This window comes from Phytophthora parasitica (assembly GCF_000247585.1).
Source record: "Phytophthora parasitica INRA-310 unplaced genomic scaffold supercont2.24, whole genome shotgun sequence".
Classification (NCBI taxonomy): domain Eukaryota; phylum Oomycota; class Peronosporomycetes; order Peronosporales; family Peronosporaceae; genus Phytophthora; species Phytophthora nicotianae.
This window is the reverse complement of record NW_008649010.1, coordinates 12471-29991: the sequence shown is the minus strand read 5'-3', so window position 1 is coordinate 29991 and position 17521 is coordinate 12471. Positions and strand designations below refer to the sequence as shown.

The 17521-nt window shown below is 51.1% G+C and overlaps 6 protein-coding genes across 7 annotated transcripts; 2 read left to right on the top strand and 4 right to left on the bottom strand.

Annotated features, from left to right (window-relative positions):
* Nucleotides 1-85: 85 nt before the first annotated feature.
* Nucleotides 86-7845, top strand: PPTG_11257 (the record flags this gene model as incomplete). 2 transcript variants are annotated; one of them, XM_008906535.1, is made up of 2 exons in its annotated part: nucleotides 86-6956; nucleotides 7070-7845. In XM_008906535.1, 2 exons carry the CDS (start codon nucleotides 86-88, stop codon nucleotides 7126-7128), a joined length of 6930 nt encoding a protein of 2309 aa, XP_008904783.1. In that variant the 3' UTR covers nucleotides 7129-7845. The 2 variants fall into 2 exon arrangements, with proteins under 2 accessions (XP_008904783.1, XP_008904782.1); XM_008906534.1 differs by having other exon boundaries at nucleotides 86-7845.
* A 19-nt stretch (nucleotides 7846-7864) lies between these two features.
* On the bottom strand, nucleotides 7865-9823 carry PPTG_11256 (hypothetical protein; the record flags this gene model as incomplete). The annotated part of the gene is made up of 2 exons (XM_008906533.1): nucleotides 7865-9174; nucleotides 9241-9823. The coding sequence occupies 2 exons, from the start codon at nucleotides 9821-9823 to the stop codon at nucleotides 7865-7867; spliced, it is 1893 nt and encodes a 630-aa protein (XP_008904781.1).
* Nucleotides 9824-10146: 323 nt separating this feature from the next.
* On the bottom strand, nucleotides 10147-11622 carry PPTG_11255 (tRNA pseudouridine(38-40) synthase; the record flags this gene model as incomplete). Its single annotated transcript, XM_008906532.1, has 1 exon — nucleotides 10147-11622. One exon carries the CDS (start codon nucleotides 11620-11622, stop codon nucleotides 10147-10149), a length of 1476 nt encoding a protein of 491 aa, XP_008904780.1.
* A 115-nt stretch (nucleotides 11623-11737) lies between these two features.
* PPTG_11254 (hypothetical protein) lies at nucleotides 11738-13548 on the top strand. Its single transcript, XM_008906531.1, has one exon. It carries the CDS (start codon nucleotides 11799-11801, stop codon nucleotides 13392-13394), a length of 1596 nt encoding a protein of 531 aa, XP_008904779.1. The 5' UTR covers nucleotides 11738-11798; the 3' UTR covers nucleotides 13395-13548.
* Nucleotide 13549: 1 nt separating this feature from the next.
* On the bottom strand, nucleotides 13550-15328 carry PPTG_11253 (hypothetical protein; the record flags this gene model as incomplete). The annotated part of the gene is made up of 1 exon (XM_008906530.1): nucleotides 13550-15328. One exon carries the CDS (start codon nucleotides 15326-15328, stop codon nucleotides 13550-13552), a length of 1779 nt encoding a protein of 592 aa, XP_008904778.1.
* An 813-nt stretch (nucleotides 15329-16141) lies between these two features.
* PPTG_11252 (hypothetical protein) lies at nucleotides 16142-17084 on the bottom strand (the record flags this gene model as incomplete). Its single annotated transcript, XM_008906529.1, has 2 exons — nucleotides 16142-16852; nucleotides 16923-17084. The coding sequence occupies 2 exons, from the start codon at nucleotides 17082-17084 to the stop codon at nucleotides 16142-16144; spliced, it is 873 nt and encodes a 290-aa protein (XP_008904777.1).
* Nucleotides 17085-17521: the final 437 nt, after the last annotated feature.

Below are 17521 nucleotides of genomic sequence, written 5' to 3'. Positions count from 1 at the left end.
TCGTGGCGAACTAGAAATCGAAATTCGCCTAAAATTATCACCGAGTCGGCAACTTGGCAGCGTATTCCACCTGGAAGTTTCGACCATGCGCGTGATGCCGGCTCCGGCGGCGTCGCGGCGGTCCAGTCGCAGCCGCCGGCGCTCATCGGTAGCGCGAACTCCAAGTCGGTTGACAACGCTGTTGCTTCGTCAACGTGCCCGTGCGGGTTCATCCGAACGCCTGCTGAACGAAAACCACAATGCATTCGACCCGAGTTCCCGTTTCATCCGGATCTGCCAACAGCTTCGACTTGCTGCGATTCTTTTTGAACTTGTGGCAATTCCATTCCTACCAGCTTTCCATCCAGAGACCTCGCGATCTCAACTCATCGGTATCTACGCATGTGAACTACTATTCTGTGCGGATATCTACGTTCAGCTCAACACAGGTTACTACGAGAACGGAAATGTATTACGCGATGCCAAGAAGGCACGACGAAAGTATCTCTCATCACCAGCTTTTGCAGCGGATTTATTGGCCCTCATCCCGTTGTCGCTCTTATTACCAACTAGTACAACCGGATCACGTTCGATTGCCTTACTGGAAATGCACAAACTTGTGCGTGTGTGGCGTTTACCAGCTCTCGCATCCAATCTCGACGATCTCTACGCTAGACATTTCGAGTCTCTCAAACTGACCAAAATGCTTGGATTCACACTGCTTTTAACACATTTCGTGGCTTGTGGTCGTTTTAGCTTTGGTTACAGTCATCCGGCACCGGGTGAAGAACCGAATCACTGGCTGCCTCACGCACCGCATGAAGGACACCACAGTGCACGTAGACAGTATCTAATGTCGCTCTTCTGGGCGTTCGGACTACTCACCGGAGGGTTCGAAGGCGAACTGCCTCATCATAATGCCGAGTTTGCGTTCACAATTGTCGTGGGGTTATGCGGTTTTACGTTGTTTACGTCGTTATGTGCCACTTTTTTCTTGCTTTCCAAGTGTGAAAGTGGCGACGCGGAGCTGGCAGAGGCGCGTGTGCACCAGTTCCAGCACATTTTGGCTTTCCACAGAGTTCCAGTGCAACTACAGGCACAAGCTGTTGACTATCTGCAGCGATATCACACCCAAGCTGAGGCTAATGACCGAGAAGCTGCACGTCGACTGTGTCCCTCGATCTCAGTGGATATCCAAGTGGAACTCCTGGAAGCCACAGTCGCGTTAGTACCGGTTTTTGCAAGCTGTGATACGCAGTTTATTCGAGCTGTGGCTCGACTTCTGGAGTTAATCGCATTGCCGGCGCGGACTCCTCTATTCCGTGCAGGCGATCACGGAGATGCCATGTACATTGTGCACACAGGAGTGCTGCATACGGTCGTGGGAGGTGTGAAAGTGCGAGAATTGCGTAAAGGGAACTTTGTGGGCGAGGTTGCAGTATTTGCTCGACAGCCACGCACGGCTACAGTCATCACAGCTACGTACTGCACGCTGTATCGACTTTCCAGGGTCCATGCTGATAAACTCCTGGAAGGATACCCACAATACGCTCAAGTGATCAACCAGACTGTAGCTGAAATGCTCCAGAAAAGCAGCACCACCGCAGTTGAGCCGATCGGGAATGACTCGGATAATCTCCAAGTCGACAATTCCAGATCTGAGAGGGAACCCAAAACGAGAGGAATGTTGTCGTTTGCGCAGCTCGTTCGGATCAAGCAACTTCTACACACACGCGTTCTTGCTAGAAAAACCAGAAACCAAGTGATTGATGAAGCAGCTAAACAAAAGGTTTGGGCAGCACCACCTTCCCCATCCCAAGAAACCAGAGAGGAGTCAAAACCTGCCGTCGAACATCTCCACTCTCCACCACTAGAAGTTCGAGGAGCTGCCATTGCGCCTGAAACTTCGACGGCCCCGCGACACTCGCTTTCATTACTACAAAGCTTCCACAGTACTAGCTTTCGCAGCGATAGCGCCCTGTCGTCACGGACGCGATCAAAGAACGAATCGCACTCCAAAGTTTTCCCCATGTCTCCTCAAGGCACATCGAGTATTACAGTGTTGCCAACTGAGCAGTCAACAAGACGCAACAGCCGACGGATTTCATTTCTTGCCGGCGGGTTGAACAGACTGACAACACTTCGAGACAATTTCTTTCACGATAACGCAGTAAGACCGTCCGACGCCATCCAGGGTTTTTACGATCGGATTCCCCACCTTGCCGTGTCTTCAAAGCCCCGTTATCACTGGTGGCACCGCTTCCTAATGGAGCGTGGACTGGATGCTGAGTCAAACTGGAGGATGGTGTGGATTGCTTTGGTGACAGCAGTAAACTGCTACAATTGGGTGCTTGTTCCACTGCTGCTTTCCTTCTCAGCTCTCGATGGACTGTGGACACGTTGGTATCTCATCATGCTCAACCTTATCGCTGACTTCGTGCTCTGGATAGACATCTACATTAATTTGCACTTGTCATTCACAGTCAATTCTGAAAAAATCTTAGAACCAACAAGGACCGCCGAGCGCTATGTGTATAGTGGGAAACTGTTTGTTGATCTGTGCTGCGCGTGGCCGTATTGGATATTTATCCCAAGAAAATTCACACACCCAGTGGTACGAGTTCCCAGACTTATCAGTGGGTATCGAATGCGAGGGTTTATTGGTGAAGCTGCAGCGTATTTTCACCTGAGTAGTAAGCATAAGCTATTGCTACTTGGAGTGCTCTTCTTGATGCTGTATCATATCGTTGCGTGCTTGTATTTTAGCACCACATATATCGATGGCTACAGCACGGGCGAAAACCAATGGCTTCCTTCTGAAGATGTGTATCTCCAGCGTTTGAATGCAACGCATTTCCAGACAATTTCAGGAATTATTCTAGCTGCCGACAGTGACCATGTGCAAGCAATTCGAGCAGAGCAGTATTTTCGATCGTTGTACTACGCAGCAAACGTTTTGGCTGCAGTTGGTCGTATGGTTGAACCCAGTAGTGATACAGAATACGGCGCTGCTTTGATCTTCATGCTAAGTGGGTTCTTCATCACTGCTATCGTCGTGGATCATGTGCAAAAAGGCTTCACTGCGTCAGCTCTGGAGGAAAAGGAGTTTTTTGCAGCTCGAGCTCGATTTCAGCGCTTCCTGAAGAGACAGAATGCTCCGTTGTCGATTCATGTTCGAGTGAACTCGTTTCTGGATTTCTGGTGGTCAGCACACCGCGGTGCAATTATCGACGAGTTATTGGAGGATCTGCCCGCCGCCATCAAGCGCGATGTCGTCCACAGTATCTGTACTCCAGCAATGGACTCGTTAGAAATTCTCTGTTCAAGTGCTACCGTCCCAAATAATGCAGAAGCTGATGGAACCACTACTAAAAAAGAATCATCAGCATTACTGGAGCAGATAGATGAGATTTTTCTGGATAACCTGAAGTTTGTCCTCTACGGACAAGGTGAGATTATATACCGTCGTGGAGATTACGCCGCTGGGTTATTCTTTCTGCTGGAAGGTAAAGTGTCGGTAGTTCTCGACGGTGAAGCACCACGACACGTTCCGCTTGGAGGCTTCTTTGGGACGGCTGCACTGCAGTCATCAGCTCGGGACAGACGGGAGACTAGACGACGCTCAAACGTGGATGTGTTTGCGGGTATCGGATACGCTGAGCGAGTGACTGCTGTGAGTGGCTGCATTGTCGTGTATATTTTACGCGAACATCTTCAAGCGATGCAGAATATTTTACCATCTTTGCCTGAGAATTTGCGCAAGTTAGAACAACGTTTCCATGATGCTCGTGTAACGCGGTCAGCGGATTTACGGGCGCTACAACCGCGCGTCCCTCTTGGCGCTATCGGGCTGAATAACCCAACGATGCGTGGTGCGCTACGTCGCAAACAAATGACGGGTCTCGTGCAAGTTCTAGCGAAGAATCTGGACTGGTGGCAGCGAGGAACTGCGATAGACCCCGACTGGCCTTTCGTGGGCATTTGGGAGGCAACAATGTTGATGGCATCGACTGTGCAGGGAACATTGGTGGTGTTTTACATTTGTTTCGGTGCCATTGAGAGTTCCAATGGCCGAGCCTTTGCTGATGCAGTTACGATCACATTGGAACTCCTTTTTGTGCTAGACGTCTACTTACACTTCCGCTTGGGATTTTACGAATATGGCAACAAGGTCATGGATCTAGCGGTTATTCAGAAACGATATCTTCGCTCAATGCACTTCGCAATTGACATGGCAGCTCTCGTACCGCTGTTCATAGTGAACTGGTCGCTACCGTCGCGAAAACTGGAAATACTCAATGTCAATAAAATGTTGCGGTATCTTAAAGGTTCTAGTCAATTTCGCACGCTGGAGACAAAATACGTGAAGCTCACGACGGAACTTCGACTCCTCAAGCTCGTTTACTATTCGTTTCTCGCTTCGCACATGTTTGGATGCATCTGGTTTGATTTCGCTGCTCACAAGTCTGGGGTTCATATCGTTATGAGTGGCTCTACCGATACGTCGACGCCATCTTTCGGAGCTAGTGTTTGGGGGCCCTATAACTCATTAGAGTCGGCAGCGCGTGGTCTGCAGTATCTTGCATCGATTTTCTGGGCTTACGGGTTGATGTCGAACTCGAGTCAAGGTGAACTACCGAAGACTGTAGGGGAATGTCTATTTAGTGTCATCACCATGACAACGGGCTTCTTTCTCTTTGCCTACGTGGTCGGTCACATCTCGGATGTGATTGAGTTGCAAGACTCTGAGAATCGCCACTTTGTTGCCAAACTCAGTTCATTACGACAGCTTCTTCGCCACTTTGACTTACCACCGAGGGTTGAGGAGAAATTCAAGAAGTACTTCTTCTTCAAACGTTTCCATTCTATTACGCAGGAGCATGTGCTGGAGCGGGTGTTACCACCGTCACTAGTTGTCGATATGCGTATGTTCCAGTTGCAACCGATGATTGTGAAGGTGGCATTTCTTGTCGGCATGGAGGATTCGGTCACACGGATGCTCGTTTCGCTCTTCACTCAAGTTTTGTATGTCAAGGACGAATTTATTTGCCATTTTGGCGAGGAGGGAAGTGAAATGTTTTTTATTTACACTGGCGTACTGGACATTTACATTCCGTTCCTGTCGCCATCTACGCACCCCGCATTTTTCCCGACTTCCGCTACAGGTGGGCGTGTGAGCTTGAGTGGTCTGCGCAAAGTGAACGAAATTACAGCTGGGAGCTACTTTGGCGAGGCCGCACTGTTCACCAACACCCCTCGCAATGCGTACGTGAGAGCAAACACGTCGTGCATCCTCTATAAACTCTCTCGACACTCCCTTGAGTTGGTGTTTCTACGCTACCCTGAATGGCAGCAGAAGGTTTTGCGAATTGTTAAAATCCAGCAACAACAACAGCGACTTCAACGTCTTGCCTATGAAGCACAAGCTCCTGATGCAGGAGGTGGAGGTCGACGTCGTGGAGCCAAACGTACAGAGTCCAGTATGGACCTCGTGAATTCTAAAGCAGAGAATATCGAGCAACTTCTTCTTAGTCATCGCAGAGCGGTCAAGGGAGCTGAGAATGCACCTCATCGGATAAAATCCTGGATAATTCGACAGTGGCAAAAGTTTCAAGTTTTAAACCCCGTTGTTCGCTGGATAATCCCACCGCTGCGGACTGTGCAAGGAATTGGTAAGCAACTGGCTCATGGATCTGAAATTCAGAGTCCATTTTATCTCCAATGGATGAGACTAGTATCTATCTGTACGGTGTACGTGGCCGTCATGGTACCGTATCGTCTAACCTACGATTCTCTGGACCGGTGGAACGTCATCCCTATTTGCTTACGTGTGTTTGAAGCTTTGTGTGAAGTGGTTTTCTGGATCGACATTTGGTTTCAATTTCACATGCGTACTAATCAAGCGGCCATGGAACTCTACGAACAAGATCAACTCGTGGGATACAAACGCGAACGTCTTGCTTTTGACCTTGCCGCAACTTTCCCTCTGGATCACTTTGTCACGAGCTTTGTGAGTGGCTCCAACCGCTTGATGCTGTGGAAATGGCTTCGACTCAATCGCTGTCTAAAAGTGGCGAACCTAGTGTACTACCGGAACGAAATCACGAGACGCAGCGTGTCATACGAGATTAATCGTGCACAAACACTGTGGCTGTTGTATCTGTTGGCCATGTTCTGGACATCCTGTGCCTATTTTGCCGTATCAATTTACGATGGCTTCGGCACAGAGTGGCAGAATTGGTTACCATCCTCTAGTCTTATTGCAGAAGACCCATCCTCTGATCTGTTGATGCTAAGACTGTTTCGAGGGCTGGCCTTTGCAGTCACTGCATTTGTCAAGAAAAGCAGAACATTTGTGCCAGCGTCACAGATTAACTTCGCGTTTGCGATCGTAATCTCGTTCATCGGTCAACTCGTTATGGCCCTCATGATTGCCGAAATGGCCAACATTTTTCTGCTCTACATCGATAACGAGGTGCAGTTCCGCAAGAACCACCTCGTAGTCGAACGCTCGCTTGCTCGATGGAAAGTCAGCACGACGTTAAAGCGACGAGCTGACAACTTTCTTACGTCTTGGTGGTCGTCTCACGCGGGCGTCGATTACCAGCTCATTTTTGACGAACTTCCTGCTAGTGTGCGCACCGAAGGGATCCTAGCGATCGTAAAGGAGCCACTCGGTTTATTCGTACATCACGTGTTTAGACCACTCCTTCATGAGGGTGAGGGTGAAATCAACAACAAAGAACAGAAAGCCGAAGAGACTGAAAATCCCAGTCAGCCGAACTGTGGTGCTAAATTTCAGTTAGGGAATCTCACGTACGCAATTGCCAAGTGTCTGCGCTTTGAAGGATACCCACGAGGTGAAAATGTCATCGTGGAAGGAAGCGTCTGCAAGGCCATGTATTTCGTAGTTCGAGGCTATCTGCTGTCGAAGAGTGTGTCGAATTCTGAAATGTATCCGGTTAGTCGCTTTCGAGGTGGGGACTATTTCGGTGAAAATGGTCTTTTGGGACATTCTGTTAGTCTGATGACAGTGACCACCATGCGTGCTTGCGACCTGTTTGTATTGAACTCGGATCACTTACTTCAGGTTCTGCAGTCGCACTCATACTTCAGCTTGGTGCTGGCTACTGCACAACTAGCCGTTAGTCAGAAGAAGACGACTGCTGAATTTGTGGCGGATTGGTTGAGAAGCGATGACGAGGAGGAGGATATGGAGAGTAGCGACAGCAGTGACGATGACAGTGATGGCGATGAGAGTAAGAGTGAGAGTGGGAGCGAACAGGACCAGGTATCTCAAGAAGTTAAGCTGAGGCACAGAAGTCAACAACTCAAACGAGCACTACAAGGAGCATCGCAGGAAACGATGAAACTTTGGGTGGAAACATTTGCATTGTTCATGGAGATGCTGGTACCGAAGGGAAGCATGGAGACTAAAACTCTAATCTCATAAAGATAAAGACCTTTTAGACTGATGTCAACGGAGCCTCATTCGGATTCGGTGCGGCCGAAGAAACCTATCGTATGCCTGTGCTTTGACATCCGCGGGGCGAAGGTGTTGCTTTTGTAACTCTGTTGCCCAAGAGTATGGCCGATCCAGTGCGAGCCGCTACGATGCGAATCATCAAGGCTTACTACTTAAACACCCCATACTTAACCAGCACTGCTTCACAAATAGCAGTTAGTCCGACGAAGACGACGGTCATTGAGACTATGGCTAAAGCGATGACGCTAAGCTGGGTTTTACAAGAAACCAATGTGACTTTAGCAAATGCATCGAACGAATGACTAGGACTTCTAAGGACTTCGCCGTGCGTTAGTTTTTCAATAAATAACGTTGCCAAGTAATTTGGCGTTTGAGCAGAATTCTGAGACTTCAAAGTATCTAGTTGTCGAGCTCCATCATACTCTCGAGACGCAAGAGGATCTTCGTGAGGTTGTTCATTTTTGCCTCAAGCCGCTGTTCTGTTTCAATAAGTCGTTCCTGGAAACTCTCCTGCATATCGAGCAGCCGAAGCAGTAGCTCATTATCTGGCATAATAAGGTGAGCAGTGCTGCTAGCTGCAGACAGACTTTGCTGGCCATTCAGAGTATCAGCACTTGGTCCATTTCGTGAAGACGAGTCAGTAATTGTGACTGGGTCGTTAGACCTTAAGTCTGGAGCCACTGAGCTGACTGTAGTGACGGGTGGACCCTGTAGGGTCGAAATGCTCAGTCGACGATGGTCCATACTGTTGGTTCGAATAACTTTACTTTGCAGTAGCAACTCTGTAGATGTCGCTGACCCCCGACGATTTATGCTGATAGAGGGCGAGCTATGCAGACCCACAGTAGGCACAACCAATTGATTCATGAAGGCTCGGTTCTGTAAAACCTCAAGATCATTACGGAATTTGGCCAGCTCGTCATCTTCAAGCATGCCACTGTTATCTGTGTCGTAAACGTTAATGACGTCGTCGATATCGAGATGAATTCCTTCCGTCACAGCATGAAATCTCTCCAGAATAGCTCCAATCTCGTTACGGCAGAGCATGCGTTTTCCTTTGAGAAAATCCACGTTGCTCTTCATCGTTTCATGCATGACCGATTTCATGACTTTCTGGAAATTAGTACCAATGACTGTGATTGGCAGTGCCAGTACCAGCATACCTGTGAGCACAGTGCAACATCCGATGACCTTGCCAAACCAAGTAACTGGAGTCATATCCCCGTAGCCTACAGTGGACATTGTCACGATGCACCACCAGAAGGATGTTGCAATGCCTTGGTACGGGTTCGGATCGACACACACGCAAGCATCGCTTGACGAAACTGACGCTACTGCTGCAGCCGCCGATATTGAGTAGGCAACTTCTGCAGTGTTAACATCTCCAGAGGAATCGACTGTACAGTTTCCCATCCATCCGTCTGCACGGCAACCATCGTCGGTATATTCAGCGAAGTAAATGGCCGATGAGAATATAATCATGGCAATCGACATGAGAAAGATCAGCATTGTCAGTGGTTTAATACTGATGGAGATAGCTTGAGTGAAGACCTGAATCGCTGAAGAATACCGTGACATTTTCAAAACGCGCGCCACTCGTGTGAGTCGCACTATTCGAATGGCACCGAAAGACCCGGCATTGTCTACAGCCAAAACTGACTCCATGTAAAATGGAAATACTGCCGCAAAGTCTACCCAATTCGAGAAGTCTAGCAAAACATGAACACGTGGCGGTTAGAAATGCAGAGCGCAGGTGTATGCATTAAGCTAATTACCTTGGAGGAAGGCCAATTTACTGGGGCACACGAGAAAGCGTCCAACCAATTCAAACGAGAAGACACCTGCACAAACCGCCTCTAATGTAGTAAGTACCGTCATGTACGGGTCGAAAATTTCCTCCGTTTCAGCGACGAAGACGAATGTGGAGATAATAATGAATCCATATAAGCCAAGAGAGAAATAATATGCCGCTGTGGACGACTGTGGATCTTCGAAAAAGTCCCAGAGTTTGTGCATGCAACCAACAGGCTCGTCAGGGTTTACTGGTTGCAACTCGGAGGCAACTTTTGAGCTGTGTCGCGAAGATGCCACCTTGGCCGGAGTGGGAACTGGAACTGGTAAATGGGAGTTGCTACCGCTCGCAGACGTCACAGCTGTGTCTTCCTCTGGTGTCGGTGCCACAGACAATGAAGATCGTCGACTGCGTTGACTCCTCTGTACTTTGTCAGCTTTTTGGCGTGAGAACGACGGGAAGTGGGGGTGGACATGGAATATTCCTGAGTTATGGACTGTTGTCCGTCGTTTGGCTTCCCGCTCGATCACCTTCGAGAGCTTCAGAGCCGTATCTGATAGTTCCATGGGTCCTCCAATATTTTGATCCGAGCAAATGCAGGTAGGTGGCCACGCGACGACAGCAAAACGCGATAAAAAGAAGCAAACGAAAGCAGATTCGCACCAAGCCCGGTGCAAACCACACGCAGCAATCGCTTTTCTATCACTAGAAAAACACTGCAAGCAGTTAGATCCCTAAAAATATGCGGATGGTTTCGGAGTCTGGCACAGTTGCGGCGCAGCACCAGTTATAGTCGTATGCATCTAGCTGTGAGACCGATGCCTGTCAGAATGTGGATGTCGGTAAACAAGCCGTTTATTCATGAAGACAGCGATATCCGCGATGAAATTCAGCTGGAAGTAGATGTCTCCTCTGCTTTCACTACTTCTTCAGCAACTGCTGGCCCCGTCGTGTTATTGGCCTGAGCAGCGACTTCAGCACACGCAGCCTTAGCCAATTCACGTCTTCCAGCACGATCCGTGCGCAAGGCTTCCTCTTCTTTCTCCTTCTTCCATTCCAGGTAGGGCTTTGCAACGTAGTCAAACGGTAGTACCTCCATAGTACGCAGCCATTTTGCGTATGTGCGGGTGCGTTCTTCGTGCTTCATGATGTGGTCAAAGATGAAGTCGCGTTTGAATTGCTCGACAGCGGCAGCAACCGAGGGTTCCTTCAGGTCAAGCGGCGGGTGCGACGTCTGGATTGAGTCCGCCATCTTCATGTTGTACACTTCGAAGTGGGCTTGCGCTAGGTACAGCCCGACACTAGGCGCCTTGGGCAAGTCCATCTTTGTCAGCTCCATGGCGCGTTCAATCGTCGAGTGGTCCGTAACACCCGATACGATCTCCACAGCAGTACCGATCATCTTGCGGATGTGATGCAGCAAGAAACTCTGTCCAACCACACGCAGTCGTACCCACTCCATGTCGTTCTGCACAAACGGGCGCTCAGCCTCGAATGAAATGATGAAGCGGTTTGCTTGAGGGTTGGTGGGCTCCATCTTGGACGTGAAGTTGTGGAAGTTGTGTGTACCAACGTACTGTTTCAGTGTGGCATTAAGCTGTTCCAGCGTCTCGTCGCTCAGTCGGAAAGCCTTGTGTGCCTCCAGTGTCGTGCTGTCAATCATCACGTTGTCATTGAAACCTTCTTCAGAGTCGCGCAGGTCCGACGGCCACTGGGACGCACCTTCAGCCTGTTTTTCCTCGTTCTTTGAAGCGGACGAACGCGTACGTTTGCCGAAGATGAACGTCGGTGCCAGGTACTCGTAGGTGCGCTGGTCACACGACATTTTGGCGTTGAAGTTCTTGGTGACAGTGACCATGTGCATGACGCGGATGTCCTCGGGAAGCGCAGCGTTCACCTTGGCCATGAAGCCGGCGATATCGTCGCCCACGTGAAGCTTGGCTGTTAATAGTTGGCCAGCGGCATGCACACCCTTGTCGGTGCGAGCAGCGCGGCTCCAGCCGATTTTCTGCAAGAAGCCGTAGTTGCTCTCGGCGATACCGCCGGCCTCGAACAGCGCGCGCTCCAGCTCCGCTTCGATGGTCTTGACGCCTTCGTTCATCTGCATCCCACTGTAGTTCTTGCCGCAGAAGGCCACCCAGAGTCCATAGCGGCGTTTGGTCGGCAAGGATTGTACATCTGCCGCTGGGGTCTCGGAGGGCTGACGCTGAGCCGCGTAAGAGCCTGGGTGGACAGCATCTGAGCGGTCAGCGCGACGATCCGGCTGCGGCTCCTTGTCCTGCTGTTGCTCGTCGCTACCCTCGCGTCGGGTCTGCTTATTCTTGCGGCGTACCGCCCAATGGGTCTTCTTACGCTTGCCAGTCATTATTGCACCAAATTGACTGTTGGTTTGGCTTGTTCCTAGGGTTTTCAAATAGGGTTTATCCCAAACCCTATTTGAAAAGTGATGAGTGAAAGACCATACGGTTGATGTTTGCCACACTATTCAAGGTCGAAGGTCGGACGGGAGCAGCTCATTATCCACCGCTCAAAGTAGACGAGATGGTGTCGCTGCGAAGCTTCCAGGCGCTGCGTCGCGCGGCGCATCTGGCTGCCAAGTCCTCTGGTGGTCGTCTGGCGCCTCTCCAGTCGCTGGCACCGCAGACTCGCCCCTTCTCGCAGGCGCATACACCGTCGCAGGCCGTGGACCCCAAGGACATCCTGAAGCCGGAACTACCCAAGGTCACCAAGCCGCAGCTGTCGCTGGAGCAAGAGCTGCCGGGCCTACCCCAGCTTAAGCCTGCTAGCCAGCTCAAGCCTCCGCAGACGGAGATTTCGGTGCTGCCCTCGGGTCTGCGCGTCATTTCGCAGGAGACTTATGGTCAGGCTGCCACGCTCGGCATCTTCATTGACGCCGGCAGCCGCTTTGAGGACGACGACAGCATCGGTGTGAGCCACCTTCTGGAACACCTTGGCTTTAAGAGCACCACGTCACGCTCGCATGCGCAGTTGGTGCACGAGATCGAAGACATTGGCGCACTCACAACGTCCTCGTGCGGACGCGAACAGATCATCTACACCATCGACTTACTGCGCGACAACGTGGAGAAGGGTCTAGAGCTGTTAGCCGACGCCATCCTCAATGTGGATTTAGTGCCTGAGGAGATGGAGGGCATCAAGGCTATCATGCGCATCCAGACGGAGGACCTGATGGAGAACCCACCTGCCATGCTGCAGGAATTCATCCATGCCGCTGCATATGGCGCAGATACGCCACTCGGACGACCGCTGCAGTGCCCACTGGACAAGATTGACGCGCTGACCGTGGAGAAGGTCAAGAAGTTCCGTGACCAGCACTTTGTTGCTCAGAAGATGGTCCTTGCTGGCTCCGGTGTGGACCACGTTCGCCTGGTCAAGTGCGCGGAGAAACTCTTTGCGAACGTGCCTGTGGCTTCGGCTGATTCGCCCATGGCAACTCCCTCGAGTCCCGAGACACTCGAGCCGGTGATCTACACAGGAGGACTGTACCCACTCCCAAACCCGGAGTCGGAGTTTTCCTACGCGGCGCTGGCATTCCCTACGGGTGGCTGGCACGACGAAGACCTAGTGCCGATCTGTGTGCTGCACACGCTGCTTGGCGGTGGTGACAGTTTCTCTGCTGGTGGCCCTGGCAAGGGTATGTACTCTCGGTTGTACACGAGCGTTCTGAACCGCTTCTACTGGGTTGAGTCAGCCTTCGCGTTCTCGTCCATCCACGCTGACGTGGGTCTCCTTGGCATCTACGGCGCTTGCATTCCGTCGCACACCAGCAACCTCGTGGCGCTGTTGTGCAACCAGATGCTCAGTGTTGCCAACCGACCTGTCGATGCTATTGAGCTTGCTCGTGCGAAGAACCAGCTTAAGTCGTCTGTGCTTATGAACCTCGAGTCGCGTATGATCCTGTACGAAGACATTGGCCGCCAGCTACTAACCTATGGAGAGCGCGAAACACCCGAATCTGTGTGTGCGAAGATCGACCAGGTTACAGCCGCAGATATCCAGCGAGTTGTGAAGGAGGCCATGCAGAATCCTCCTAGTCTCGTCTATTCGGGAGACATCCCCCAATTCCCGCAGTACCAGCAGGTTGTTGCCGGTATCAAGGAAGGACTAAGCGAGTAAGTGTACTAAGTCTGTCAGGTTGAGTGGCGAGATCTACGTGATTACAAATAGGACGAGATAACGCTGCGCAATCTAGACAAGGGGGAAACAATAGAAAAGGCTTAAAACGATTTCTTGAATATGATGGTCAGTTGTGAGCACAGCCAATAGAATATCTAGCGGCGCTTAAGTGTAGCCTCCGCTAGCAGTAAACGAAAGCCTCGAAGATACTGCTGGCACTGCCCGGCGGTGTCTGCCTGCAAATCCAGAGTGCGGCAAGGGTGCACGAACACGAGCGAGAAGCAGCGAGCAGGTGCGTCAGGTTGCTGACGAGCAAAGTTCTCAGTTGTAGCACCTGGTAACACCTCCACCAGGTCGCAAGTGTCAACTTTGGAGTCAGGTTTTGGCTGCACCAGCGAGCCCTGGGTAGTGGACGTCGCGGGTGAGCGCCAGGACAACCAATGGCACTGAGCATCAGCATAAACGACTCGCTGGTGGGGCACACCGCGCGACCCGAACTTGGTGACAACAATGCCGTTCTCAAGTTGTTTCTTGAAGTGCACAAGGAACTCCTGCTCTCTTGCTTGAGCTGTAACGCGCTTCCGACTGGCGCTTTCCAGCTCGTCAACGGCCATCTGAAGCCGATTCTTCTCTGTGCGTTCGTCCTCGCAGCGCTGCTCAAGGTCGCTTATCTGGCGCTTCAGTGCAGTCTGTGCTTCCTGTTCCACTTTTTTGCGGGCCACCTCGAGCTCGGCACTAAATTCACCTCGCATGCTACGCTCACGGCTCTGCGCTCCTCGAAGTTCCTCGTGTAGCGACGCTAGAAGCTGTTTGCTCGTAGTGTTTACCAGTTCCAACGCACGAACCTGTTCCTGCAACTGCTGCAGTTGTTGGTCATGGCACGACAATTCTACCAGCAGTTCATCACGGTGGAAGTTCAAGTCGGTGCTAGTATCCTTCACTCGTTCCTGTAGCAACCGAGACGATGCCAATATTTGACTGACATCCGCTTGAGGGAACACTGTTGAATTCTGCTGAGTTAGTTGAGCAACTGCAGTGAGGGGATGACTTTCCACTGCTGATGGGGACGTTGCAGCGCGAGAGTTGGCATTCTCAAGCGCAGCTTTTAGCTCTCGCACCTGCTGGGTCTTTGCTGCATGGGAAGTCCGAAGCGCTGCAAGGACAACCTCAACTGCACGATGAGCTCGCTGCGCGTCTACCAAGCGGTCGTGCAGTTCGTCCACGTGGTTCTGAGTGTCTCGGTGCTCCTCTTGCAACTCCTGCCACTGCAGTGCTAATATTTCTTTTTCATGACGAAGCTGATTCACTTGCTCTCGTCTTTCTTCAGACACAGTCGTTTGCTCTGCAAGTTGCGCTTGTAGATCTGCCAACGCTTGCTCTAGTTCTTCTTGGTGGCGTTGCAGTTTTCGTTGCTCCGTTTTCACCGAGTCCAGCTCGGCTTGCGTGGTCGTTGACGCCCGCTTGTGTCTTAGAAGGAGCTTGTTGACTGCTACCATGTCATCACGCTCGCGTTGCACTTTTCGGGTTTCCTGTAGCAATGTTTCGAGTTGACGAGCTGCCACTTCCTGTTCCTTTTTCACCGCTTCTTCACGTTCTTGCTGCAACGCTGCCACTTGCTCTCTCATGGTGCTTAGCTGGTGACTCACCTCAAAATACTCCGTTTTCAGGTTGTTCACCAATGCGTCCGAGCTGTCAGCATCAAAACCGGTAGTCTCAGGAAGCTGGAGGCAATCACTTTTGCTTTCAAAGCCGCCTTGACTCTCGCGACGAGATTTAGACTTCCCCGGTCCCATCGACAAACTGCTTCTGCGTCGACTTTGTCGCGTCGGAACGAGACTTCCGAGACTCCTGGATCGCTCCACAAGACTTGTGTCCACTTGTCCAGAGCTAATATCGGCCAGTGTAAGAGTCAGCGCTGGCTTTGCATCGCGCATCCTAGCAGCAAACAGCACCAACGACAGGATTCAATATTACCGGAACTTAATTTGAACAAACAGCATCATACTCACATTTGGAGAACATCAGCGTAAGGTACGTTGGCAACGTCAACCCCGTTTACCATCCGCACCCGCAGCTTGTCGACAATGATGCGAGAATAATCCCCGGCCGATCTGCAGCGCGCATTGTAGTCTGCTGCAAGGCCCGTGGGCGCTACGTCTCGAACGACGCAAGAGTAGCTTTCGGCAGGAACGAGACTAAACTTGTTGCTCTTTGATGCAGGTTGAAACCCAAGACCCACAGGCTTGCTGTCGTCAAAGAAGACGCTGAACTCCTTCTCCCATCGACAGGCACCTTCACTATGCTTCGCTCGAAAAGCTGCTACCAACAGATCATTCCACGCTCGTTCAGCACCAGATCGCTGTCCTTCAGTCACATGTGTGTGGTCCTCATCCAAGCCGTTGCTCGATAGAACTGCTGTAGATTCCTCGCTCCACGGTGAACTGCAGAACTTAAGCACCATGTTAAGTGTTGGTGTCTCCCCTTCGCGGTAGCGGTTGCCAACGGATTGTGAGCGTTGTTAGATATAGTTTATGAGTGCACCACCAGGCTGATGCAGGACATTGTCACACTAAAATAGCACCACAGGGGCTGAAGCTATTGAGTATCAACGATCGCCAGAAAAAAAATAACATACATATTCAAGTTAGTGAGCAACAGCTAAAACGACGAGAAAAAAGTTTCCGCTTTGCGCCTTCGTTTGTACATCGTGCTTCAGTCACACTTTCTTCCAGGTGATGCCGCTGTAGCTATTGCGAAGAAGGGCAACCAGGGACGCGGCACATCGAACCGGCCGAACATGTAGGAGCATGAGCCCGCACAATTGCTCCCCACAGCTTACACGCTCCGCATCTGTTCGCATCGTGGGCCCCTTTTCCAGCCATGTTCGAGCGGTGAGCTTTCACTTTATCCACAAACGCGCGTGTTGAAACACACAGGGGGTTGGAACACCCTCTGGCTTCACATGCCGATAGATGCTGCAGTCCACGAAGAATCGACTGCATTTGAGTTGCACCGGGAGTCGTTGCCACTGCCGACTTGGCAGAAGGCATCTTCTTGGCATCGGAGACTTCGCCTACTGACGTGGGGCTCAGTGGTTCACGCCGTAGACGCTTCGCCGGTGGCGGAGCTGGGAGCTGGAATCTGAGAGACGGCAGTGTTGCAGTCGTTCTGGTAGAATCCCGTGCTGTTGAGACGGTGGGGGAAGCACCACCTAATGACGACGACGGCGGAAGTCGTGTGAATGACATACGAGGCTCTGCAAATGCAACGCGAGGAGGCGTCCCATCGGACTGTGACGGGAGCGACTCGCCACTGCGGCTGCGCTTACGTGAGAGTCCATTAGCGACGATCTGCGTGCGCGAGATAGAGTACGATGGCGGATGCGGCAACGATGAAAACGGGAGGGCAGCCACTGAGCCAAAGGCGTCTCGATCAGTCCCGCCGTTCGTAGGAAGGCTCTGTGCAGTCAAAAGAAAAGAGTGAGAACGCCTCCTCTTACAATGTATTTGTTGAGACGTTAGCACGAACCATTTCAGCTCCATCGGCCACGAGTAGAAGGCCCGCCAGTTTCACGACGCGTCTGGACACGGAGAAGAAACTCGCAACACCAGAGAAACGAGGAAGAAGACAGCGCGTCGGCAATTGGACTGCGAGAAGTTCTGTTCTGAGACTTGTGCAACATGCCACCATCACTCACTTAGGGGTAGGTTCGTTTATTCGAATTCACAGGCAAAATATAGGGTTTTACAGGCATCACGTTCCTCGCACACTCCTTGTGGCTCTGAAAATTATAGCAAATGTGGCTTAATCTCTAAAAATGGCGGGTTTCACCATCTTGAAAGTGGGTCGAGGATCGGAAACTCAAATTAGCCACATGGCTAGATTCTCTTCCTTGCGGTTGTTGAACAGGATGTACGTGTATAATTTCAAACTCGAGCTGCTTAGCGTTTAGACAGACCAACGCACTTCCTAATCCTTCGTCAAAGTCATCACGTTCGCGTTTTACTCTGTTTTGGCATTGGAGAGCGCCGGTATGGCAATTTGGCAAATTCTTGTTTAAAATTGGAAGTTTCGCCTGGTTATGACATACAGCCACTGCTGTAATCAATCTTGATAGGATGCCAATT